This window comes from Giraffa tippelskirchi, chromosome 10 (assembly GCF_054371585.1).
Source record: "Giraffa tippelskirchi isolate mGirTip1 chromosome 10, T2T-mGirTip1v1.2.pri, whole genome shotgun sequence".
Taxonomy (NCBI): Eukaryota; Metazoa; Chordata; class Mammalia; order Artiodactyla; family Giraffidae; genus Giraffa; species Giraffa tippelskirchi.
In genome coordinates, this window is record NC_137284.1 from 20845505 (window position 1) to 20870506 (window position 25002).

The 25002-nt window shown below is 39.8% G+C and overlaps 2 protein-coding genes across 17 annotated transcripts in view; one reads left to right on the forward strand and one right to left on the reverse strand.

Annotated features, from left to right (window-relative positions):
• Positions 1-6518: 6518 nt before the first annotated feature.
• Positions 6519-22633, reverse strand: SPA17 (sperm autoantigenic protein 17). Of its 2 annotated transcripts, none has more exons than XM_081535165.1 (5): positions 22576-22633; positions 21273-21453; positions 12376-12446; positions 10504-10578; positions 6519-6841 (listed from the first exon to the last, which is right to left on the reverse strand). In XM_081535165.1, the coding sequence occupies exons 2-5, from the start codon at positions 21424-21426 to the stop codon at positions 6698-6700; spliced, it is 444 nt and encodes a 147-aa protein (XP_081391291.1). In that variant the 5' UTR covers positions 21427-21453; positions 22576-22633; the 3' UTR covers positions 6519-6697. The 2 variants fall into 2 exon arrangements, with proteins under 2 accessions (XP_081391291.1, XP_081391292.1); XM_081535166.1 differs by having other exon boundaries at positions 22514-22633.
• Positions 22634-22793: 160 nt separating this feature from the next.
• SIAE (sialic acid acetylesterase) overlaps positions 22794-25002 on the forward strand; it is a 35937-nt gene continuing 33728 nt past the window's right edge. For 10 of the 15 annotated variants that reach the window (XR_014066945.1, XR_014066946.1, XM_081535080.1 and 7 more), the window contains exon 1: positions 22794-22908. Coding sequence is in view for 8 of the 15 variants with exons in the window: in XM_081535080.1 (XP_081391206.1) it covers positions 22842-22908 (67 nt within the window). In the remaining 7 variants the exon portion in view is untranslated. Of the gene's footprint in view, positions 23013-23159; positions 23230-23927; positions 24817-25002 lie in introns of those variants that run through there. The other 5 variants (XM_081535089.1, XM_081535091.1, XM_081535093.1 and 2 more) reach the window with 4 other exon arrangements.

Sequence of the window (25002 nt, forward strand, 5' to 3'; positions counted from 1 at the left end):
TTGTCCGATGTCTCCTGGGGTGAAATCACCCCTGGTTGAGAGCTTCTCTCCTAATTAGATAGGCTTAAATCGCATCACAGGTCTGGTCTTGGAATAATCAGAGTTGCCTGAAGGGATGAAGGTGCTAATTGGCTTAAGCAGATCTGGATTTATTTCTAGAGCAGGCTCAGCCTTTGGTCTGTGTTGATGACAGGTAGACACTGAAAAGAAGATCTAGGTGAGAGTAGAAAGGAGGATGGTGGAGATGATACTGAACCGTTAAGAAACGGCTTCCCCCCAAAATCTGATATGAAGCCCAAAGTGACAGCTGAGCGACATTTGCTACTCTTTCCCACTTTAATATAATATTCAATTGTCAGTTAAAGGTAAGCCTTCACCATTAGCTCTTCCAATGCAATAGAAAGAGAGGGAAGATGGATGGATAGAGAAACTGGTGTATACATACAATGGAATATTATTCAGCCTCAGGATTTTCAGAAGGAAATTTGCAACAGCATGGGTAAATCTGGAGGACATTATGCGAAGTGAAATAAGGCAATCACAGAAGGAAAAATACTACATTATTCCACTGGTATGAGGTATTAATAATAACTAAACTTATAGAGCAGAGAATGCAATAGTCATTGCCAGGGGCTGGGAGAAGGGGATAAACCAGAAGTTGTTTAACTGTTATAAAATTTCCATTAAGCTAGATGCGCAAGTTTGAGGGATCTGCTCTACACCACAGTGCCTACAGTTAGCAGTACAGTACTGTGCATGCCAAAATTTAAAAGGGTAAATCTCATGTTAAGTGGTATTACACAAGTAAATAAGAAATAAATTTTTTTTAAGAGACATAAGAAAACTCTGGAAGGTGTTGGTTATGTCTATCACTGTGGTTGTGATGATGGTGCCTCAGGTGTTTGCATATGTCCAAACTATTCAAATAGTACGTGTTAAATATGTACAGGTATTTATATATCAATTGGATGTCAATAAAGCTGCTTATAGCTATATATCTGTATAAATCCATGGTTCAAGAAAGAGAGGGAGGGTTGAAAGGAGGGAGAGAGAGATATCTGGAGTTACTTTTGATAAAAGTACTAATTCCATCATGAGGTAAACCCTTCATTACCTCATCTAAACATAATTATCTCCCAAAAGCCCCAAGTAAATCACATTGCCTGTTAGGGCTTCGACATATGAATTTTGGAGGGGATACAATTCAGTACATAGTGTTAGTGTTTGGAATTTCGGTACTTAGAATTCATTTAGATAATAGATAGAAACGTAGGTTCTTCTGTTACAGATTAGCCTCTGATCAGCAGGTGTGTGCCCATCATAGAATTTTTTAACAGTTAAAGAAGAAGTTTTATTTATTTTTAAAATTAATCTTTGTTGGTGTATAGTTGACTTACAATGTTATGTTAGTTTCTACTGTACAGCAAAGTCAATTGGCCATACGTATACATATATCCACTCTTTCTTGGATTTCTTTCCCATCTAGGTCACCACAGAGCACTGAGTAGAGTTCCTTGTACTTTACAGTAGGTTCTCACTATTATCTGTTTCATACATAGCATCAATAGTGTATACATGTCGATCCCAATCTCCCATTTCATCCCACCCCCATCACTGAATTTTGATACAGATGACATTAGAGGAAGAAAAGACTTTTGAAATGTGCAGATATATCAGAGATTTTCACCTTACAGGTTAGGTGCGCTGGGAATGGTTTTTGAGACCAAACTGTTTGGAGAGGTGGCGTGGAGGGGATTTACAGGAGAGTACATTCAGGACTGATATCTGTTAGGATGGTAGGGACGCAGGACTGGATAGGACTGTGATAAAATTGCAACTCAAGCTCAGTCGAGACTGTGACTGAGAGCTGGGATGGCCCTGCAGGGTTGCCTCATTTTGAGGCAAAAGGCCTAGCCCTTGTACCACTGCAGTGACGAGTCAGTAGATGCAAGCTGCCTTGAGGGAGGGTGTAACCTGGACTGAAGTAGCTCCATACCACTGAGGGCTTAAGTTAGCGAAGCAATCTAAAAGCAAGCAATCTAAACTCACTATCAGGAATTGTACTGTAGTTACTGTGTTTCTTTAACAATTGCTTGTTAGGTCTCCAGGCAAGCATGCTATTGTCTTAAAAGCAAGTTTTCTGATAGCTTCCAAAATTGGTTTAATGCCTGATTTATCAACCTGAGCCCTACTTTTTTAAAAAATAATTTTTATTTATATATTTTTGGCTGTGCTGGGTTTTCGTTGCTCCATGGGCTTTTTTCTAAGTTGCAGTGAGTGGGGGCTACTCTTTCTTGCTGTGCGGGGGCTTCTATTGCGGTGGCTTCTTTTATTGCAGCGCACCGGCTCTAGGGCACATGGGCTTCAGTAGTTGCAGCTCCGTCTCTAGAGCGCGGGTTCAATAGCTGTGGCTCTTTGGCTTCGTTGCTTCACTGCTTGTGAGATTTTCCTGGACCAGAAATCGAACCTGTGTCTCCTGCATTTGCAGGCAGATCTTTTACCACTGAACCACCAGGGAAGCCCTAAGCCCTACTTCTTAGTAATATCATTTCAATGGAATAAAATGCCTTAGTTCTTGGTCAGAATCCTCTGAGACAGAAGCCTTCAGGGGGAGAATGATGGCCAATGTTGACACCTTCTCCTTAAATATGACCCCCTTCGGGTTGTGTTGATATACTTACTCTGGTGATCTCTTGGTTTTGAAGTGTTGACCATCCTTTGCCAAGGTGTGTGGTAATGAGTATGGTGGCTGTCCAGATTTTAGTTACTATGACATCACCACCTGGCAGGCGTTTGCTTTTTTTGCTCCACACAACAGAGACTGGTTGCTCCCAAGCACGGTTCATTCATGAAAATAATCTCACGTTGTGAAATACTGTATTTTGCATGTTAAGTCTCTTCTGAGAGCCTCACGGGCATAAATAACTGTCAATCCCAGTAGCTATATTTGTCTAAAGTACTTCAGATTTGAAATGTTTATCAACATCATAAATTGATACAAATTGGGTCATCATTATATGCTCCTTAGAGACAGATGGGAAAAACAGGATTAAAAATGAAGAGTGAAAGTGCTTGTCCTATGTTTGTAAATTGCGCTTTAGAAATATCCTCATGTCAAGAGAGCTGCATGTGGGAAATGAGTAGCTGGCTCCTGTATGGCCTCTCCTCCTTCCCATAAAATAAGATCATGGGAAAATTTCACAGGAGAAAACCCACAGTTTGAAGAAAATATGGGATCTGCTGAAATGTTTTCAAATGTTAAGAAACTCAAACTCAAGTTGTATTGAGATACAGAGAGGAATGATTGGGTGAATTTTATTGAGAAATTAGGGAAGTGTTTGTTTTGCTTTAGAAAAATGACAAAAGTGAATGATATTGAGTATGGAAAATTATTAAACATTGAAAGAAATGTTGGTTTAATTAGCAAATTTTGACATTGATGCATGTTCTAAAATATTTTTTTAAATGCAGCACTTTAAAATGAAGATTATTTTAAACTAAATTGTTCTGGGAAATTCCCTGGAGGTCTAATGGTTAAGACTACAGGCTTCCACTACAGGGGGCACAAACTCAATCCCTGGTTTGGGAACTAACATCCTGAATGCCATGGCAGGGCCAAATTTTTGTTTTTAATTTAAAATTTAAAAAATTAAAGTATCTTGGACTAGAATAACTGTATGAAAAAGGGAAACATATTTTGTTACAGAAAATCTAATCTGACTTAAAAAAAATGAATGATACCTGTTTAGAGGCAGAATCATAGCAACAATCAGATTCTTAATCTGGGCCTCATTTCTTACAGAAACACTGATCGAGCTACGTACACAGCGCAACAGAGAACATGTCCCTCCAGATGATACTGGACTTGCATTTACTGAAAAGGACGGACTGATGATCTTGACAGAAGACTCTTTTTCTTTAGATACAGTGTTCACATGAAACGTTCATATGAACGTTTTATGAAAAATGCATGATCACAGACTCTCACACGCAGCCTCCCACAGAGCAACATTTTGCATGTGTTTTAAAAAAAAGTTTCCGTTTTTTCTCTCTCACATGATCTTCATCTTCTCCTAGAATCCAAAGCTCTTTCTTTTGGAAGTTTCCCCTGTCTGCATCGCACAGCTCCAAGGAACACCCATTCAGACTGCAATTTCTGTGGCAGGAGATTTAAATCTCTGCAGGTCTGTGTTTGTTAAGCCCTCATTCACTGCTTTAACTATTTCCTTTTTTTCTTGATACTTCCCCAGGCTTTGGTTGTGACAGAAGATTTAATAGGCAGTGCAGTGTAGTGAGAAGCCCTGTGGATTCAAATATTGTGAAGGGTATTTGTTGTTTGCTGCCCAGCATCCACTATTCTTTTCCCCTGACAATATTACACTATTTCCTGTAAGGGACTTCAAACTGCCTTGACTTTCAGCCAGGTGAACCCTTACTCCAGGGAAGTGTTATGAGCAAAAGCCTGGAATATTCTCCTCTGTTGGCTTTTCCTGCTTGTGCTTCTGTGACCACCAAGAGAAGAACATGCCCCAGGTAGTGTTTCCAGCCTAGGCTCTGAATAGGAGACGTGAAACAAAGGGACTGCAGATGACTCTTGGGCTCACCGCCTGAAGCAGACCTTCTACAGCCAACCCACAAAGCCTTAGCCTAGAGCAGACCTGAACCTGCTCTTGAGCCTGAAGTCCAGCCAAGCTCGCTTCCCAGGTGGCTCTAGAGGTAAAGAATCCGCCTGCCAGCGCAGGAGATGTGAGAGACATGGGTTCCATCCCTGGGTCAGGAAGATCCCCTGGAGGAGGGCATGGCAACCCACTCCAGTATTCTTACTTGGAGAATCCCATGGACAGAGGAGCCTGGCAGCCTACAGTCCATGGGGTCACGAAGAGTTGGACACGCCTGAGCATGAGAAAAAAATGTTTGAAATCATTGAATTTGGAGCGGGTTGTACAGCATTAGTGTGTCAATGACCAAGATAGAGGGAACTGCGATGCTTCATGAGAGAGATGACGGGAACTAGAACCAGGGTGGCAACAACAGAAATGGTTAGATACCGGGTAATTTTAGTCATAGAGCCTACAGATTTTGCTGATAGATTGCAAACAAGGACTCCTGTGCCACAACTAAGACCTGATGCAGCCATGAATAAGTAAATAATATACTAAAAAAAAAAAATAAAGCCAAGACTGGATGGGATCCACAACTAAGTGTGATCACTTGAAAAGAGGTCCAAGGACTAAGGCTGGGGGCATTTTGTATTTGGTGGTTGAGGGGTTGAAGGATTAGCAGCAAAGAAGATTGAAAAGGAGCAGCCAGAGAGATAAGAAGAAAATCAAACACATGCTAATAAAGTGTTAATTCATATGCCTTGTCCTAACACCGCCACGATTTCTTTCTTTTGTTCCTTCACCAAAAATATTACCATCCCTAGATGTGTCTGCGTGTACACTGACTATATGGAAGACAGTTTTAATAACTTCCCATGTATAACAGAATTATTGAAAAAGTTAACTGGCATCTTTTTTTTAAAAATAAATTTATTTATTTTAGTTGGGGGCTAATTACTTTACAATATTGTAGTGGTTTTTGCCATACATTGACATGAATCAGCCATGGGTTTACATGTGTTCCCCATCCTGAATAACTGGCATCTTATTTTGCCCTGTTAAATATTCACTAGGGAAAAAGTCTTTGTCTCTTAAAGCAGGCAGAACATTACCTTAGTCTGCTGGTAGATGGCAACAGCACTAATTAAAAGATAAGACTCCATTTTCTCTCCATTTTATTCTGGGAAGGGAACTGCATCTTTTGGCTTAAGACATGAACCCTGCAGTCTTTTTGATATTCAAGGGTGGGGAAGCCTCAAAAAAGGAAAACTAAACTTTCCAAAAATAAGGCACTGAGAGCCTTAGTGGTTCACTGAAAAATAAAAGGCATAGGCTTCTGAGTTTGTGAAACATGTATTATCATTTTACAATTTAAAGAAACTTGGAAAATTTTAGCTAAAGAACAGGGCATCTATGACGTTATGATAGGTCTTGTTTTTTTGCAAATATTATGTATTAGTCTTGTTCTGTGCAGTTCTGGAGAGCAAGACAAAAGAAAAATAACAACAACAAACCGCCAGCTGCATGAGTGTAAGAGCAGATGTTTACTACTGAATCCCAGACCATGAATTGTGCTCAATACATTTTTTCAATAAAAGATTGTCTGCATGCACGACAAATGAAAACCAATGAGTGAAACTTTCAGGGAGACAGGTTTTTGACTCAGTTTATCTTTCTAATAAGTTTGAGTGACTCAAAAACTAAATGGACTATTCTAGAAAGGCAGTGAAATTCTCTACTACTCAGAGTGAAACAAGAGACAAAGGACTATTTTTCAGGGATGTGGCAGAGAATATTTACTCATTAGATAATGGTTAGGTCAGACACTCTAAATCCAGCTTTGTAACTCTAAATCCAAGGGTCTCTAGACATACACTTGGGAGAAGTATAAATAAGACTCATGATATCAGAGAAATCTTCAAGAGGCCTGTGTTCAATGGCATGTTTATTAAACAAATGCTCACGACAGATTTTTCACAACAGCAACAAATGTTATTCCACTACATCAAATCTCACTTACTAAGAAAAAAAGACAATCACAAGGTTGATGGATTTGGATTTTTTTCTTGTTTTCTGTGGGGGTAAAGCCAGTCTCCTCACTCGTTTTCCTCTGTTTTCTCTGCTTCAAGATCACTCGATTTCATTTTCTTTACCTCCTCTCTGGCTAAGTGTCCCCGGAAGGCTGCCTGGATTTTGAGAGCAGCATTCTCCTCCGTGTCCTTGTCTTCTTCAGGAGATTCCTTCCAGGAAAGGAGAACAAGTAAGAGACTTTTAAACATCCCCCATATTTTGATGCCAAAAAAAGGAATGCCTAAATTTAATAAATTTAGGGATGTAACAATCGAGATGGATTGCTTCCTGAGGGAATGTTACATATCATCACATTGTATATGTACCAAATGTTGTCGTTGTTTCGTCACTAAGTTGTGTCCGACTCCTTGCGACCCCATGGACTGTAGCCCTACAGGATCCTCTGTCCACAGGATTTCCTAGGCAAGAATACTGGAGTGGGTTGCTATTTCCTTCTCCAGGGGATCTTCCCAACTTAGGGACTGAACCCTTGTCTCCTGCATTGGCAGGCAGATTCTTCACTGCTGAGCCACCTGGGAAGCCCCTATGTACCAAACAGTGAATGCCGAGATAGTAGGCATTTTGTTTTGTCATTCTTTGATGTGTCTCTGCAATAAAAGATCACTGTCAATTTCTTACCCCCTGAAATAGCTCCTATTTAACAGCTTCTTATTCAACATTTTTTTGGGGGGAAATAACTCAGAATCCTTGAAGCAAGGTAAAAATGCCAAGAAAAATAGTAAGTGTGCTGTTCAAAAGAATGGCAATGACACAAAATGGATTAAAGTATTCTTAAATTCTCAATGATTAGCTAATCAGAACCATACATTTAAAATGAAATGCCACAGAGGAATCCATTTAATTAGACAAAATCAGTTTTAACATGATTAGTTGAATTTTTGTACATAGTTTCTTTCTTTAAAAAAACACAGATATAATTTACAGATAGTGAAATGCACACATCTTAAGTGTACAGGTCAATAGACATATAGCTTTTACTATATTTTTTAAATTTTAAAAATGATACATATACATTTAAAAACTTAAGTACAGTGGTTCAGTTCAGTTCAGTTGCTCAGTTGTGTCCAACTCTGTGACCTCATGAACCGCAGCACAGCAGGCCTCCCTGTCCATCACCAACTGCCAGAGTCCACCCAAACCCATGTCCATTGAGTCGGTGATGCCATCCAACCATCTCATCCTCTGTCATCCCCTTCTTTTCCTGCCCCCAATCCTTCCCAGCATCAGGGTCTTTTCAAATGAGTCAGCTCTTCGCATGAGGTGGCCAAAGTATTGGAATTTCAGCTTCAACATCAGTCCTTCCAATGAACACCCAGGACTGATCTCCTTTAGGATAGATTGGTTGGATCTCCTTGCAGTCCAAGGGACTCTCAAGAGTCTTCTCCAACACCACAGTTCAAAAGCATCAATTCTTCGGCCTTCAGCTTTCTTTGTTGTCCAACTCTCACATTCATACATGACCACTGGAAAAACCATAGCCTTGACTAGATGGACCTTTGTTAACAAAGTAATGATCTGGTCAACAAAGACCAGTGTTACTGGTCGGGGCAAAGACTTGGATTACCATGATATTGAATGGTTTGCCTTGGAAATGAACAGCGATCATCCTGTCGTTTTTGAGATTGCATCCAAGTACTGCATTTCGGACTCCTTTGTTGACTATGATGGCTACTCCATTTCTTCTAAGGCATTCCTGCCCACAGTAGTAGATATAATAGTCATCTGAGTTAAATTCACCCATTCCCGTCCATCTTAGTTCGCTGATTCCTAGCATGTCGATGTTCACTCTTGTCATCTCCTGTTTGACCACTTCCAATTTGCCTTGATTCATGGACCTAACATTCCAGGTTCCTATGCAGTATTGCTCTTTACAGCATCGGAACTTGCTTCTATCACCAGTCCCATCCACAACTGGGTGTTGGTTTTGTTTTGGCTCCATCCCTTCATCCTTCATGGAGTTATTTCTCCACTGTTCTCCAGTAGCATACTGAGCACCTACCGACCTGGGGAGTTCATCTTTCAGTGTCCTATCTTTTTGCCTTTTCATACTGTTCATGGGGTTCTCAAGGCAAGAATACTGAAGTGGTTTGCCATGCCCTTCTCCAGTGGACCACATTCTGTCAGACCTCTCCACCATGACCCATCTGTCTTGGATGGCCCCACATGGCATGGCTTAGTTTCATTGAGTTAGACAAGGTTGTGATCCGTTTGATCAGATTGGCTAGTTAGTACAGTGGTAATGAAGGTTTTCTCTGTCTTACAAAGTTCTATACCTAAGAGGTAACCATTATTATAGATGAAGTATATATAACCTTATAAAATTCTCTATATATCAAATTCTCTATATATCTATATATCTCTATATACACCCATTGACATATGGGTATATATTTGCCTTTTTATTTAAAGAAATGAGATCATGCTAATCACAATGTTTTGCAACTACTTTTTCCATGTGACAATGAATCTTAGCTATCTTTTTCCATGTTATTTACTACATAATTCTGCCCACTTTTTAATGCCACCATTGTATTCCATTGCGTTGATGTACTTTAATTTACTCCTTTTCCTACTAATGGACCTTTGGGTTATTTAAACCCCTTCTCCCCCACATGACAAAGAGGCAAATCCAGCTCTTGAACTTTATTAAAATACAAACAGATTGGTATAAAATTCTCTGAGATGATAGCCTAACATGGGCAAATGAATTATGCTGAAGTCAGAAATCAATGGGACCAAAATTCAAAGTCAAAAAACCTGTGTAAGGGCATCTATTAGAGATGTAAGGAAAGGACACTCCCTGCCTTATTTCCTGACCTCCCAGTGTACCTTATGCTCATGTTAAGCAGATGGAGTTGCTCTGAAATGAATTATAAAGGTTATAAGGAAAAGTCATACCCCACTGGGGAGGGGGATGCCCATTTTGGGTGCCAGTTATTGGGTAATTAACTGGGACATTAATATATGAAAAGAAACTCAGAAGTCTGGCCTTCAACACTAGACAGTGAGTTCTTCTCACTAGGCTTGGTCCTCTTGGATCTGGATGATGAAGCATATAGACAGTGATATGTTTATAGTAAATGTTTAACAACTGGCTCTTCAGGAAAAAACAGTCCCGATCTGTAATATTTATGATGATCTTAATACTCTCACTATAGCTGATTTCAAATATCAAAATGATATTTGGGGTGGTGTAGATATGTGCACAATTGTCTCTTAAGAGCTAGCTTTAGCACATCACTGAATATAAGCCTTTTGAGGGTGGACGGAGCCTAACCCATCATTGCTTGGATGTAGGCCGTCAGGCAGAAAGTCATTTTTGTAGAGTGAAATGCATGGCAGATGAGTAGGGGTCACTGAGTGAAGCCATTTAATTTGACTTGTAATAAGTAATTCCGCATGAGAATAATTTCCCCATAACAAATTTCCTTTGTTATGTCTCAACCTTTGCCACTGTGTGGTGGGGACAGCCTCGATTAGTAAAAAGTTCCCCAACTGGAAGTGGAATCTGAAGGATCAAGGCTGAGACTGTGATTTCGGTCTGTTCTCCTTGGGGAAATTTTCCCCATCTGTTGACAGTCTTGGAAAATAAGATTTTCTTTATAAGCGGAAGAATGAGTTTTCTTTATAAGGGGCAGGGCTAAAAATGATCCAGCAGTTAGTACATCACTGTTGTTAATTATATAGAAAGCAAAATCATTATTTTAGCAATATGGATAAGAGATTGGATTCATATTTGGAGTATAATTTTAAATTGAGTGAAGCCATTTCTTTTGTAGGAACCCAACAGTGCATGGAAAATATAACTTACTAAGGCTGTCTTCTCTTTCATAGATGTCTGAGAATTTTCTTTTCCAGGCTCATGTTTTTCAGGTGATTCTTGCTCCTGGAGAGAGGGGAGAGGTCCAAATAGGTAATGTTTCCAAAACAATAAAGTCTTGGATCAAACTGTTTAAAGGTGATTAAAGATGAAATTATTGATAAGCACTAGAAATTAAATACATATTATTTTTAAACAAGGAAAGTTGGTTGGATAAAAAAAGAAAACTCTCAAGGGAATAGCATAAACAAATATTAAAGACCAAGGAACTAGTTAAAAAAAGTTTGACCTTCTGCTTTTGGAATGTGTGTAATATTGTTTTATATTAAAAACAAACCATTGTCTTACATTAAAACTTGATATGATGCTGTAATGAACCTTGAACAAAGAATGAAAAAGAGATGCCAATAGTTCCTCAAATAGGAATGAAATAAACCCTATTTTGTTCCATAATGTGAGGTCAAGTTGACTTTTTAATGAAGTTTGTAAATTAAAAACTAAGTCAAAGAAGTAAGTTTTGCTGTGGGGAAGGATTTAAATGGAAAAAAAGGAAACCAGTTCTATCTGGACATGGTTACTGAAATCTTCCTCCACAAGACTGTTAATTCACAACCTATGGGAAGAGCTTCTTTAATTCATAAAACATAAATTTAAGGACTTATAAGCTAATCAAATAAAGCCTTTAGAATTCAAAAGAGAAGGAAAAAACACTCTAAAAATGCTACGTGACTTAAGATTTAAAAATTTTCAACATTATTCCTTTGCTTTCAATAAAACAGGAACACAGAGAATCTAGTTAGATGGAAATAAACAGAACACCCCTATATCTGGCAGGCACAAATGAATGGAACTTCACTTTTGAATTCACAGAATAAGTCTCAGTGGGATTTGCCCAGAAAATCGCCCAAATCTACTCTGTAACATCCTCAAAATTTGACTTCTGTTAACTGATTCTAGTACCTGCTGATGCTTCATGGCTAATGTATCATTATGGTTGTCTAAAGTAGTGCTTCTCAGACTACATCCAGACTCTGGTGTACCTACAAGTTACTTTGTGGATCTTTTTAAAATTTAACTTCTGATTTGGTAGACCTGGGGTAGAGCTTGAGATTGAATTTCCACCAAGTTCCAAGTTGGTGCCAAAGATGCTGGATCACACATGGCCTTTCTCAACCAGTGTTCCTCATTGGAGTCACAGAACATAGAATGCTTTAAGTGATTATTTTCTCAATTCTCCCAAGGATGGTACATAAACATAATCATTCTTGATACAAAGGAGAGACATTGATTCCTTCCATTTAAGCCTTAGGGCTTAATTATTTCGAGGAGCTTTGGTTGAGAAAGGCTGGTTCTGAGAATGCTACTGAGAAGAAGATGAGTTCAGAATCTGAACAGATTGGCTTAGTAGAGAAGGCTCTATACCATCTTTAATTCTAATCAGTCTTTTGTAAGATATCAACAATAATGAATAATTGTCTTATTTTATGTGTTTTGTTTTATTTAAAATAATTGTTTTATTTTATGAAATAGCAATAATTAATTCAACCACTGTTTATTGCACATCTGCTATTGATAAGCACTGTGATACTCAATAACATTTGAACAATAAGTGAAAGTAATTATTCTAACTCTTTCAAGTACATTCTTCCTGTTGATCATCTGTGAATTTAAGCTAAGTATGGTACACGATTCAGATACCTTACAAAAGAATTTCTTTCCAGAAAGAATAACACAATTAAAAAGACTTCATAAGATATTTGTAATGCCTTTCACAACATTCATGATTATGGGTGATCCCAAGGATCTCTGTATTGGAGACAGGGAGAGGTATTAACCAAATCCAAAAGCTTATCGGGACCGTACCTTGAATGCATGGTTGTTATAGAAGCGGTCATCAACCTTAGCCCCCCATTCTGCTGGATCAAAGCTGGTTTCTAAATAACAAAAATATAATTCCAGACTTACTTTGAAGTTCATTAAGGTAAATGCAGACTAGTAACATAAAATGCTTTCTTTTTCAAATTATAGGTCCTTTACTGATCCTTGAAAACTTTATTGACATTGTACAGAGCCTAGTTCTGTGGATATAACCAGTGATGATGATGAATTAAATATCAGATGAACCCTTGAGGATATTTAGAAAGGCAGTTAAAAAACCTACTTGGTGCCTTCATAGAGGTTATAATAAAATGGGAGTGGTAGAGAACAAATGCCAATACTTAAATATCAGTAGAGAAATATATTATTATATACTTATAGAAACTTATTATGTATTAGTAAACACAAGAAAAAATGTATAAAAATAAATGCTGAATAGTGAGGAAATTCGGAAAAATGAAAGATGGGAGAAGTTTTTTCTTAAAAAAAAAGTGGGCATATTATGTAGTCAGGTATACAGAAGCATTTATATTTAAATAGAATTTTTCTTTAACTTTTCATTATGAAGTATTTCAGACTTAGAAAGTAGAGAGAATAATATAACAAATTTCCAAGTGCACATTACTCAGATTCAATAATTACAAGCTCATGATTGATCTTATTTGTAACTTCATTCATTTTCCTGCCCTTTATTCTGATTATTTTCAAGCCAACCCCAAGCATCTTACTATTTCATCTATAAATACTTGCATCGGTATGCATCTCTGAGATATAAAGCCATGCCATTATCACGCCTAAAAATAATAGCAATAATCCCTTAATATCATCAACTATCCGAACTCCTCCCATTATCTAGTATTGTTTGTGCTCAGTTGCTCAGTCGTATCCCACTCTTTGCGACCCCACTGACTGTAGCCTGTTGGGCTCCTCTGTCCAGGGATTTTCCAGCCAAGACCACTGGAATGGGTTGCCACTTCCTACTCTAGGGGATCTTCCTGACCCAGGGATCAAACCCATATCTCTTGCATCTCCTGCATGGGCAGTCATATTCTTTACTAATGAGCCACCTAGGAAGCTCCATTATCTAGGGTATTTTTATTCATTTATTTTTACTGTTGATTTGTTCAAATCAGGACGCAAACACACAACCTTTTGTAAGGTCTTAAATCCCTTTTAATTGAAACCTCCCTATCTCCCACCCCACATTTTTTCCTTGCCATTTATTTATTGAGGAAATTAAGTCATTTTTCCTTTGGAGTTTTCCACAGTTTGGATATTTCTGATTCCATTCCCATTATGATTTTTTAACAAGTTCCTCTGCCTTTGAATTTCCTGTATATTTCCGGTTAGATCTACAGGTTTGATCTGATTCAGGTTTGATTTTTTTTTTCCCCAAGAATACTTTATAGGTAGCATGGTATAATTCTCTTAGGAAATGTATATCTGGTTGTTTCTCTTTTTCACAGTTTTTATGGGCCCATTGATAATGAATTGCTTAGATAATTTCTTTAGGATTACAAAATGGCAATGTCCTAATTTGATTATTACTTCTCTATTTCTGGAGTATGCAACAAAAAATACTTTACCTATTTGGCTACCCTGAAATACAGTTCTTACAGTAAAGGCAGGTTAGAGGTTTGACTATTTACCAATTATTAGATTAATAAGTAAGTTCCTTAGGATCCTCTCAATGAGTTTTTTGTTGTTGTTTGTTTTGCTTTTCAGTAAATAATTATGAACTAATGAACATTTAAGAAATGGAATGAATTTCAATCCCCTGCATTTATTCATCTTACTGATGTTCTAATTGTCCAAAATTGGCCAGTATGAGCTTATTCAGGTGTTCAGATGTTCCTGAGTCCTATGGAAACAACTGTAATAATCTTTGATAGTTTTCTTACTTTCTGGTACAACAAGGTGATGAGGCTAATCTTGATTACTTTCTGCCCAGTCCATGGGATTGGTTAGTTCTCCGGGAAGCCCTGGTTTTTGGAAAATGGTAGTTAGAGGCCACAGTCTAGGGACCAAGGGCTCACTGGTACTGGGCTGGTCATTGTTTTGAGGCATTTACAAAAGTGTATAGAGCTAGAAAATAATACTCTCACTTTTTAAAGAGAAAATACACCATGAAGTCACACTGACACTTTTCAATTCAAATTTAGAATTATGGGACTTTATTAACTTCTTTCATTTTTATATTTTGTATGTACTTTTTCTTAAACTAAAAATCCTATTTCTAATACCAATAGGATAGTTAATTATTTGCTATGTCTTACAACGTATAAAAAACTTCAAAATAACTATACTGTAATATTATTAACAGGGATAAATGAAAACAATTTAAGATTTTTTTTAAACTTCATTTTGTTTTTAGGCTATATCCATCAGTTCAGTTCAGTTGCGCAATTGTGTCCGATTCTTTGCAACCCCATGAACTGCAGCACGCCAGGCCTCCCTGTCCATCACAAACTCCCGGAGTCCACCCAAACCCACGTCCATTGAGTTGATGATGCCATCCAACCATCTCATCCTCTGTGGTACCCTTCTCCTCCTGCCCTCAATCTTTCCCAGAATCAGGGTCTTTTCAGATGAGTCAGCTCTTCACATCAGGTGGCCAAAGTATTGGAGTTTCAGCTTCAACATCAGTCCCTCCAGTGAACACCCAGGACTGATCTTCTTTAGGATGGACTGGTTGGATCTCCTTGCAGTCCAAGGGACTCTCAAGAGTCTTCTCTAATACCACAGTTCAAAAGCATCAATTTTTCGGTGCTCAGCTTTCTTTATAGTCCAACTCTCACATCCATACATGACCACTGGAAAAACCATAGCCTTGACGAGATGGACCTTTGTTGGCAAAGTAATGTCTCTGCTTTTTAATATGCTGTCTAGGATGGGCATAACTTTCCTTCCAAGCAGTAAGCGTCTTTTAATTTCATGGCTGCAGTCACCATCTGCAGTGATTTTGGAGCCCAGAAAAATAAAGTCAGCCATTGTTTCCACTGCTTCTCCATCTATTTGTCATGAAGTGATGGGACAGGATACCATGATCTTACTTTTCTGAATGTTGAGCTTTAAGCCAACTTTTTCACTCTCCTCTCTCACTTTCATCAAGAGGCTCTTTAGTTCTTCTTCACTTTCTGCCATAAGGGTGGTGTCATCTGCATATCTGAGGTTATTGATATTTCTCCTGGTAATCTTGATTCCGGCTTGTGCTTCCTCCAGCCCAGCCTTTCTCATGATGTACTCTGCAGAGAAGTTAAATAAGCAGAGTGACAATATACAGCCTCGATGTACTCCTTTCCCTATTTAGAACCAGTTTGTTGTTCCATGGCCAGTTCTAACTGTTGCTTCCTGACCTGCATACAGTTATCTCAAGAGGCAGGTCAGGTGGTCTGGTATTCCCATCTCTTTCAGAATTTTCCACAGTTTATTGTGATCCACACAGTCAAAGGCTTTGGCATAGTCAATAAAGCAGAAATAGATGTTTTTCTGGAACTCTCTTGCTTTTTCGATGATCCAGCAGATGTTGGCAATTTGATCTCTGGTTCCTCTGCCTTTTCTAAGCCCACCTTGAACATCTGGAAGTTCACGGTTCACATATTGCTGAAGCCTGGCTTGGAAAATTTTAAGCATTCCTTGGTTAGCCTGTGAAATGAGTGCAATTGTGTGGTAGTTTGAGCATTCTTTGGCATTGCCTTTTTTTGGGCCTGGAATGAAAACTGAACTTTTCCAGTCCTGTGGCCACTGCTGAGTTTTCCAAATTTGCTGGCACATTGAGTGTAGCACTTTCACAGCATCATCTTTCAGGATTTGAAACAGCTCAACTGGAATTCCATCACCTCCACTAGCTTTGTTTGTAGTGATGCTTCCTAAGGCCCACTTGACTTCACATTCCAGGATGTCTGGCTCTAGGTATCTGGGTCATGATGATCTTTTTTGTACAGTTCTTCTGTGTATTCTTGCCACCTCTTCTTAATATCTTCTGCTTCTGTTAGGTCTCTACCATTTCTGTCCTTTATTGAGCCCATCTTTGCATAAAATGTTCCCTTGGTAGCTCTAATTTGCTTGAAGAGATCTCTAGTCTTTCTCATTCTATTGTTTTCCTCTATTTCTTTCCATTGATCACTGAAGAAGGCTTTTTTATCTCTCCTTGCTATTCTTGGGAACTCTGCATTAAAATGGGTATTATCTTTCCTTTTCTCCTTTGCTTTTTGCTTCTCTTCTTTTCACAGCTATTTGTAAGGCCTCCTCAGACAGCCATTTTGCTTTTTGCATTTCTTTTCCATGGGGATGGTCTTGATCCCTGTCTCCTGTACAATGTCACGAACCTCTGTCCATAGTTCATCAGGCACTCTATCAGATCTAGTCCCTTAAATCTATTCCTAACTTCCACTGTATAATCATAAGGGATTTGATTTAGGTCATACCTGAATGGTCTAGTGGTTTTCCCTACTTTCTTCAATTTAAGTCTGGATTTGGCAATAAGGAGTTCATGATCTGAGCCACAGTCAGCTCCCGGTCTTGTTTTTGCTGACTGTATATAGTTTCTCCATCTTTGGCTGCAAAGAATATAATCAATCTGATTTCTGTGTCGACCATCTGGTGATGTCCATGTGTAGAGTCTTCTCTTGTGCTGTTGGAAGAGGGTGTTTGCTATGACCAGTGCGTTCTCTTGGCAGAACTCTATTAGCCTTTGCCCTGCTTCATCCTGTACTCCAAGGCCAAATTTGCCTGTTATTCCAGGTGTTTCTTGACTTCCTACTTGGACATTTTTTTTGAGTGTTCATTCTAGAAGGTCTTGTAGGTCTTCATAGAACTGTGCAACTTCAGCTTCTTCAGCGTTACTGGTCGGGGCAGACTTGGATTACCATGATATTGAATGGTTTGCCTTGGAAATGAACAGAGATCATTCTGTCGTTTTTGAGATTGCATCCAAGTACTGCATTTCGGACTCTTTTGTTGGCTATGATGGCTACTCCATTTCTTCTAAGGGATTCCTGCCCACAGTAGTAGATATAATGGTCATCTGAGTTAAATTCACCCATTCCCGTCCATCTTAGTTAGCTGATTCCTAGAATGTCGGTATTCACTCTTGTCATCTCCTGTTTGGCCACTTGCAATTTGCCTTGATTCATAGACCTAACATTCCAGGTTCCTATGCAATATTGCTCTTTATAGCATCGAAACTTGCTTCTATCACCAGTCCCATCCACACCTGGGTGTTGGTTTTGTTTTGGCTCCATCCCTTCATTCATTCTAGAGTTATTTCTCCACTGTTCTCCAGTAGCATACTGGGCACCTACCGACCTGGGGAGTTCACCTTTCAGTGTCCTATCTTTTTGCCTTTTCATACTGTTCATGGGGTTCTCAAGGCAAGAATACTGAAGTGGTTTGCCATTCCCTTGTCCAGTGGACCACATTCTGTCAGACCTCTCCACCATGACCCGTCCATCTTAAGTGGCCCCACACGGCATGGCTTAGTTTCACTGAGTTAGACAAGGCTGTGGTCCATGTAATCAGATTGGCTAGTTGTATGTGATTGTGGTTTCAGGCTTTCTGCCCTCTGATCCCCTCTCTCAGTGCCCTCCGTCTTACTTGGTTTTCTCTTACCTTGGATGTGGAGTATCTCTGCATGGCATCAGGAATGCACAAAGCACTGTGTTATAAAGTAACATGACATAATTCTTTTTTCTGTGGTCATGTTACCCATTTAATACTAGTTAGGTTCATTTATTTCATTTTACTTCTAAATTTAGAAATTTGCTGAAATTTCCTAAATTTAGAAATTGCTGAACAATTTTAATTCTATTTTTATAACTACCTTCAACATACATGATTTGATTTAAGATACAGTCAGAGAAGTCTAGCTTCTATGCTTTTCCTTCCACACTGTTCCTTCTCCTGGCAGGGGTAAAAAATAATTTTTATAAAGATTTATTCTCCATTTAAAAATATAAGTGAACAGTTATGTATTCATATCAATAGCCCTGTTAGATAATTGGTAGCATACTAAACATGTTTTCTTCTACCTTACTTTCTTCAATTAATATGCCCTGAAGATCACTCTATAGCATCATAGAGATCTTCCTCATTTCATTTTTGTTTGTCACAGCTGCACATTTATCAGTAGTGCAGACTTACTCAAGTTTATTTAAAAAAATCCCCTATGATGAATATTTGCGTTGCTTCCTAAGTAACAATACAATGAAGTGAATAAAATATGGGTCAAAGGTAAAAATAGATATAATCTGGTAGATATTGCTAAGTCCCCTCCTTGGGATTGTTATCATTTTGCATCTCCTCCAAGCAATGTATATGAGTGCTTATTTCCTCTCTAGTGTTGCCTACAATAAACTGGCACACTTCTGACTTTTTGTTAACTTGATGAGTGGAGTCCTGTTGGCAGGTGGTAGAACTTCATTGTAGTTTTGGTTTGGGCTTCTGTTATTCTGTTATCAAGGATTATTTTGAGTACATTTTCATATGTTAAGGGTGAGTCATTTGCACTTATTTTTGTGCAACTTGTCTGCTCATGTCACTTGCCCAATTTTTAATATACGGTTGTTGTTTTCTTTTCATGATTTTGACAAGCTTTTTATTCAGTACATTTATTAACCCACTGTAATAGAATTTGCAAATATTTTTTTCCATCATTTGTAGTTTTATTTTCCATGTGGTGATTTTTGTAGAAGTAAAAATCTATTTCTATGTTGCCAATTTTATCAATATTTTCTTTAATTGCTTTTGGATTCTTAAAGTATACTAACTTAGCTAGCAAAAATTTTTCCTCTTCTATGTTACAGAGAAATTCATCCATGCTTTCTTCCAGTATTTGTATGGTTTCATTTTTTTAAATATTTAAATCTCTGATCAATTTGGAACTTTATCCTGGTATATGATGTAAGAAATAGATCCAATTTAATCTTTTAACATCTTTATCTCAAGATCATTTAATAAAAGCCCATCTTTTCCCTAGAGCTTTGATACCACTTTATGTCATATACTAAAACATTTCCTGTCACAAAAAAATCTTCAAGATAAAGAAGAGTAATTACCTATGAGGAATGCTGGCAAGGGAATTCTTGCACTCTGTGAGAGACTAGGCTAGAGGACTCTTTTCTGTCTTTTTGGAAAGACTAAATTCTGATCCTTGTATCACCTCGTTTACATGAGTAGAAATGGGTGTGGTACTTACATTTTTCCAAATGGTTTTACCCATTTTTTATCAGTTAGAAAATTTGTATTCTGAGACCATTAATCTGAATCACCAGTTACTTTAATTATCATGATCTGGTGACAAATGACTCACATGTTTTTGTAATGGGATGTTTTTGAGGTCTAAAATCAAATAAACAAAGACTTTTTAGTCATGAGTTTGTAAAATTAATGTTATAATAAGAAAATTAATGTTCATTGTAATTCACCCCTTAATCTAAAGGATTTCTCTTAATAGTTTTTTTAGTGGCATTTAAGTTTCAGATTGGGTAACAAATATTCACACTGACCGGAAATGGAAAAGACCAGCAATTCAGAAAATTGGCAGAGATTCTGAGCTTGGTTAGGGTAGAGCAAAGAGCAGAAGGAGGTGGAGCTACGTAGTGTGTATGGGCGTTGTTTCACTTCAAGCCTCATGGTAGGTTTCCTCCCTCTGTGAAACGATTAAAATGGAATGTTTGTTTATGACTATTTCTTGTTTCTTGTTGCTTAGTCACTAAGTTGTGTCTCTTTGCGACCCCATGAACTGTAGCCTGCCAGACTCCTCTGTCCAAAGGATTTCCCAGGCAATAATACTGGAGTGGGTGCCATTTCCTTCTCCAGGTGATCTTCCTGATCAAACTGAGGATCAGTTTGATCCTCCAGTGAGGATCAAACTGGCATCTCCTGCATCAGCATGTGGATTCTTTGCCTTTGAGCCACACCAGGGGCACCTTTACTACTCTGTTGGAATACTGTTATCAAAAGTAACGATAACAGCTTAAACAAAATGGTTGTTCTAGTCAGGGTTTTTAATAGAAACTTATAGCTGAGAATTTGGAAATTCTATTTATGGAAGTGAAGAAACTCTGCTTTGGCTCTCAGCCAAAAAGTTAGCATGATCTTAGTCTTTGGACAGGATGGGACCTTGGAAATACAGAAAAAGAATGTAAATTACTTTCCCAAGCTGGAAGTTCACTTTTCAAAGCAGTTTTTCTCTGTACCTTTATTGAGGAAGTTTCACACACCCCTATGAATACTAACTTATTTAATCTAAGGAGTATAAATTTTTTTTTTTTTACAACACTTAATAATACTTTCAAGTAAGGAGAGTCAAAATATGAAGAAAACCACAAACCCTCCTCCCAGGAAGAAGAGACAGTCAACCACCTGGGAGGCAAAGGAACAGTATGCAGGAAAAGAGCTAGGCTGGGTATTCTCCTGAGCTCCCGTTCCACCCCATGTGTCCATGAGAAATATAAAGAAGGTCTGGGTGATAAACTGGTAATCTTCAATAATGTGAAATAATGTGATTCAAGGCACCTGCGTGTGTTCTAAGCCGCTTCAGTCCTGTCAGACTCTTTGCGACCCCATGGACTGTAGCCTGCCAGGTTCCTCTGTCCATGGGATACTCCGGGCAAGAATACTAGAGTGGGTTGCCATGCCCTCCTCCAGGGGATCTTCCCAACTCAGGGATCAAACCCATGTCTTTTAACTCTCCTGTATTACCGGTTGGGTACTTTATCACTAGTGAAACCCCAAAGGCTGTTTCAAATAACAAGAACTGTTAGTTGAAAGCTTCCTGCCTCATAAAGGATTTGTGTGGAATGACGTTGATCTTAAGCAAGTCTCACCATAATCAAACGTCTGGTCTCTCTTTTTTAAACGTCTATTTTTAAAAAGCTTACTCTCTCTTTTCTCTAGAAGATTCTCAAAATATGCTGCGGCAAAAGCTGGTATATTGTCCGGTTGCTCCCTCAGAATCTCGCGTGTGAGCCCTTCAAGAAGATTTCCAAATCCTTGTGGAATTCGGTAGTGGGTGTTGGAAAATGGAATCGACATCTCCTTGGGAGGAACTGTCGACTGTACCTAGAGATTCATGAAAGAGTACTGTTTTTAAATCTGTCTCATTTCACTCAGATAATCACAACTAAGACCACAAATTATTTCTGAGACCCCAAATTTCTGGACTTCAATCCTTTTCCCTCCAATACAACCCAAGTCCGTCCATTTCTTACAAAGAGTTTTGAAATTTTCCATTATTAGAACATAAAAAATATTTAATAGGTGAAACCATTTTCAAAAATTACAAAAATCACAGATTTTCACTATGATACTAAGTACTTTCTCTTCTCTCCCTTTCTGTCTTTAAGAGGGTAATTTCTCCTATCCCACAGGAATTTAGAGAATGATTGCTAAAAATTCATCTTAAATTGCCGAAAAAACCCTGTTTAAGGTTTTTTTTTTTTAAAAAAAGAACTAAGTCATTGAAACTACTCTAACTTGTTGAATGAGTATGTTTCAGACTCAGTCCTTCTCCTGTCTTCCACTTCTGAAGGATGGCCTAGGATGCCTCGTCGAAGCATCTCTATACTTGTGGAAGAGGCGGTGGGGCGAGAGAGCTGGGGGCAAGGTCACGACATTGCAATTCCAGCCTCAAAAGGTTTGGGATTGTTACTTTTTTTGTTTGTTTGCTTGTTTGTTTTGTTTTCTCTCTTAGCATACAAGGGCCTGATAAAGGTAGCTTCTAAGCAGCGGGTTGGGCTACTGAGTCTGCAAACAACACTCAGGGACCTGGCCTGTTTGTGACAGCGTCACTGCCGAATAAGGCCGGAAGTCGTGGTAGGGGTCTCGGTGGGGGTCTAGAAGGCCTAAAGAGGCCGAGTCTGTGGGCTTTCTTCTCCTTTTTTTTTGACGGAACAGGAGGTGAGGCATTGAATCATTGGTTGTGAAGAGGAAGAAACCCTGGACCGATGTGGGGAGTGGAGGGCGGTCGGAGAGGGACCATAGGTATCCTGGGGGGGGGGGGGTGTGGGGGTGGGGGGGGCGGGACGTCGAGCATCTGGGATTTCAGACTCGCAGAATGGGCTACTGGGTTCCCAGCCCGACCTCGGCTTCCCAGATTGCGGGTGGGATTCTGAGAAAATACCAGAGACGAAGGGAGAAGGCGAGGTCTCTATTTCGGAGAGGAAATGGGGTAAACCGCCTCACCTCACGATTCTCTCAGAGCTGGAGCCGATGGTTCCGGTTGTTTTTTCTCGTTGCCGGGAAACCGTTTTCCTCCCCGCCCCCACGCTCCCTCATTCAACTACGGTGGCCGAAGAGAGGAACGGGCCCGCCCGGCGGCCGCGGACGGCTTCGCAGACTGACTGGCCTGGGAAGGGCGGAGTCAGGCCGTTTCCGCCCCGCCCCGCGGCCCCGCCCTCGCTGGCGCCCATGCCTGCAGGCCTCCGTGGCGGGGACGGTTTCTTGCCAACATGATTGCGTCGCAGTTTGTCTTGGGTCTGGTGCTGCGGTTATTCTTGCAGGCCCACGTAAGTGCAGGTGAGGCGGCCGCGCTCGGCCCGACCCCTGCCCGTCCGTCGGCCTGCGCGGACTCCGAGATTTCGCGTCCTCCGCAGGACCGCCCCCGGCGCCTCCTTCTTTAGGTCTGCGAAGGATCCGCGGGCAGGAGCCGGGTTCTGCCGCCCGGGCCTAGGTTGCAGGTGTCTGCTGGGCCGGAACCCCGGCCTGTCTGCTTCCTCCACTCCTTTCTACCGCCCTTATGACGCCTCGCGTGGGGCAGCGAGAGAGTTGGGTTTATCTCAGGAGGGGAGGCCCAGGTGTGCCCAGACCGAGGCTCTCAGGGTCTTTAAAGAACCGCGGGTAAACTCGAAGGGGAGGGGGCGAAGCTAGTTAGATAATATTTGGAAACGGGTGACTGAGTCATCCAAAACGTTTCAGTGCTGCCCCCTCAGTGGTACCCTTGGGGAGGGTTTGCCCCGGGCTGGATTCCTTGGGGGAATTAACTTTTACTAGTTTAAGTGGTGATGATGGCTAAGACAGACAGCCCCCTCACCAGCTCGGATATTTAAGACTCAACTTTGATTCCTGCTCGCGGGCATTGATAGTGGGATAATAGGCGTTTTCTTGGGGAGGAGGATGACTCATTTTGACTATTGTCCTGGTCTTAACATGTCGTTTGACCCTGGGCTGGACGCTGGGTCACAAGAAGGTTGAAGTGGGGAACAGACGGCGTGCAGAAAAAGGACTGTAGCTCTATGTATGTAGCTCTATGTCTGAACTGTACACAGTTGCAGACAAACTGCAGCTCATAAGTGGTTTTCAGGGTTTAACAAAGGCATAAACTAGCACTCGGTGTATCATTTCCTGATTCATCCGCACACAGTGACCTCTGAGTCCAGTCTGTGAAGTGGGGAGAAGGGAAAGAGGGCCATTATTAGTTTTTATGTTAAAGGCTGTTAACTTGAACATCAGTATTTTATTTATCTTTGCCTTTGGGTCATATTGTTACATAACCTTCATTAACAATGACCTTATTTTTTTTTTCATTGATGCTCTAGATTTTCTTTCCTTGGTATTTGGTTGCATATCCTGACTTCTCCAAATCATTCCCTCTCTTCCTATGTTTATCATGTAATATTTGAAATGTCCATGAATATATGTAGCAGTGAAGCAATACAATGAACACCCAAGGGCTTTACACACAATTTAAGAGCTAGACTCTTGCAGTTTTATTGAGACTCCAAGGATATTCCTCCCCAAAGGAGCTACTAGTTCTTCACCAGAAGTAACCACTGCCCTCATGTTGTCAGTCTACTTTTAATGACCACTTTTAACTTCCGGAACACTAATTCCTGTTTTTCTACTCTGACACTCAAATGAAGAAAAAATTGAAGCCCTAAAACAAAAAATTCAAATGTTAAGTGTCTTGTTGTTGACAAAAACAACGACCAGTCCCGCCACCTTTCTCGTTCTGTTTTGTCCGTTGCTCCATTCCTTAGTAATGTCTACTGTTGTCAGCTTGGAATGTGAGCTTTATAACGACAAGGAATGTGACTTTGCTTTGCTTTACCACCAGTATCTAACTGTGGCAGAGTAGTGATTGCAGCAATCTTGGAATCAGGTGGCTTGAGTTCTTGTCTTGTCCTGAACTACCTGTGTGATTTGGGGCCAAAGAAGTTTAAGATCTGTCATGTGTGTAGTTCTCTGCCTGCCACAGTTAAGCTCCCCCATAGAATGTAAGCTTCCTGCTGGCAAGGAATTTTGTTTGCCTTCCCACCCTCCCCCCACCACCCGTTCCCACCCCTGCTTCTTTCCCTGTTATCTCCTCGGTGCCTAAAATTGTGCCTGGCTCATAGAGCATGCTAAGTCACTTCAGTCGTTGTCTGACTCTTTGCGACTCCGTGGGACCGTAGCCCGTCAGGCTCCTCTGTCCATAGGATTCTCCAGGTAAGAATACTGGAGTGGGTTGCTATTTCCTTCTCCATGGCACGTAGTGGGCATCTTTAAATGTTTGTTGAAATAAATAATATACAAACTATTTAAAATAACTACCTAATCTACTTGGGTCTCAGTCTGTCGATCAGTAAATAACATGATTCTACCCTAGGGTGTAAAAGATCCTTTCCATCTCTA

Bases quoted from the DNA above. Each gene is read 5' to 3' on its own strand.
- SPA17 (XM_081535165.1), bottom strand. From the start codon at position 21,426: ATGTCGATTCCATTTTCCAACACCCACTACCGAATTCCACAAGGATTT. The intron at 12,447-21,272 runs GTAAGCTTTTTA...TTTGTTATTTAG, and splicing joins TCTTCTAGAGAAAAGAGAGA to AAACCAGCTTTGATCCAGCA. The intron at 10,579-12,375 runs GTACGGTCCCGA...CCCTCTCTCCAG, and splicing joins ATAACAACCATGCATTCAAG to GAGCAAGAATCACCTGAAAA.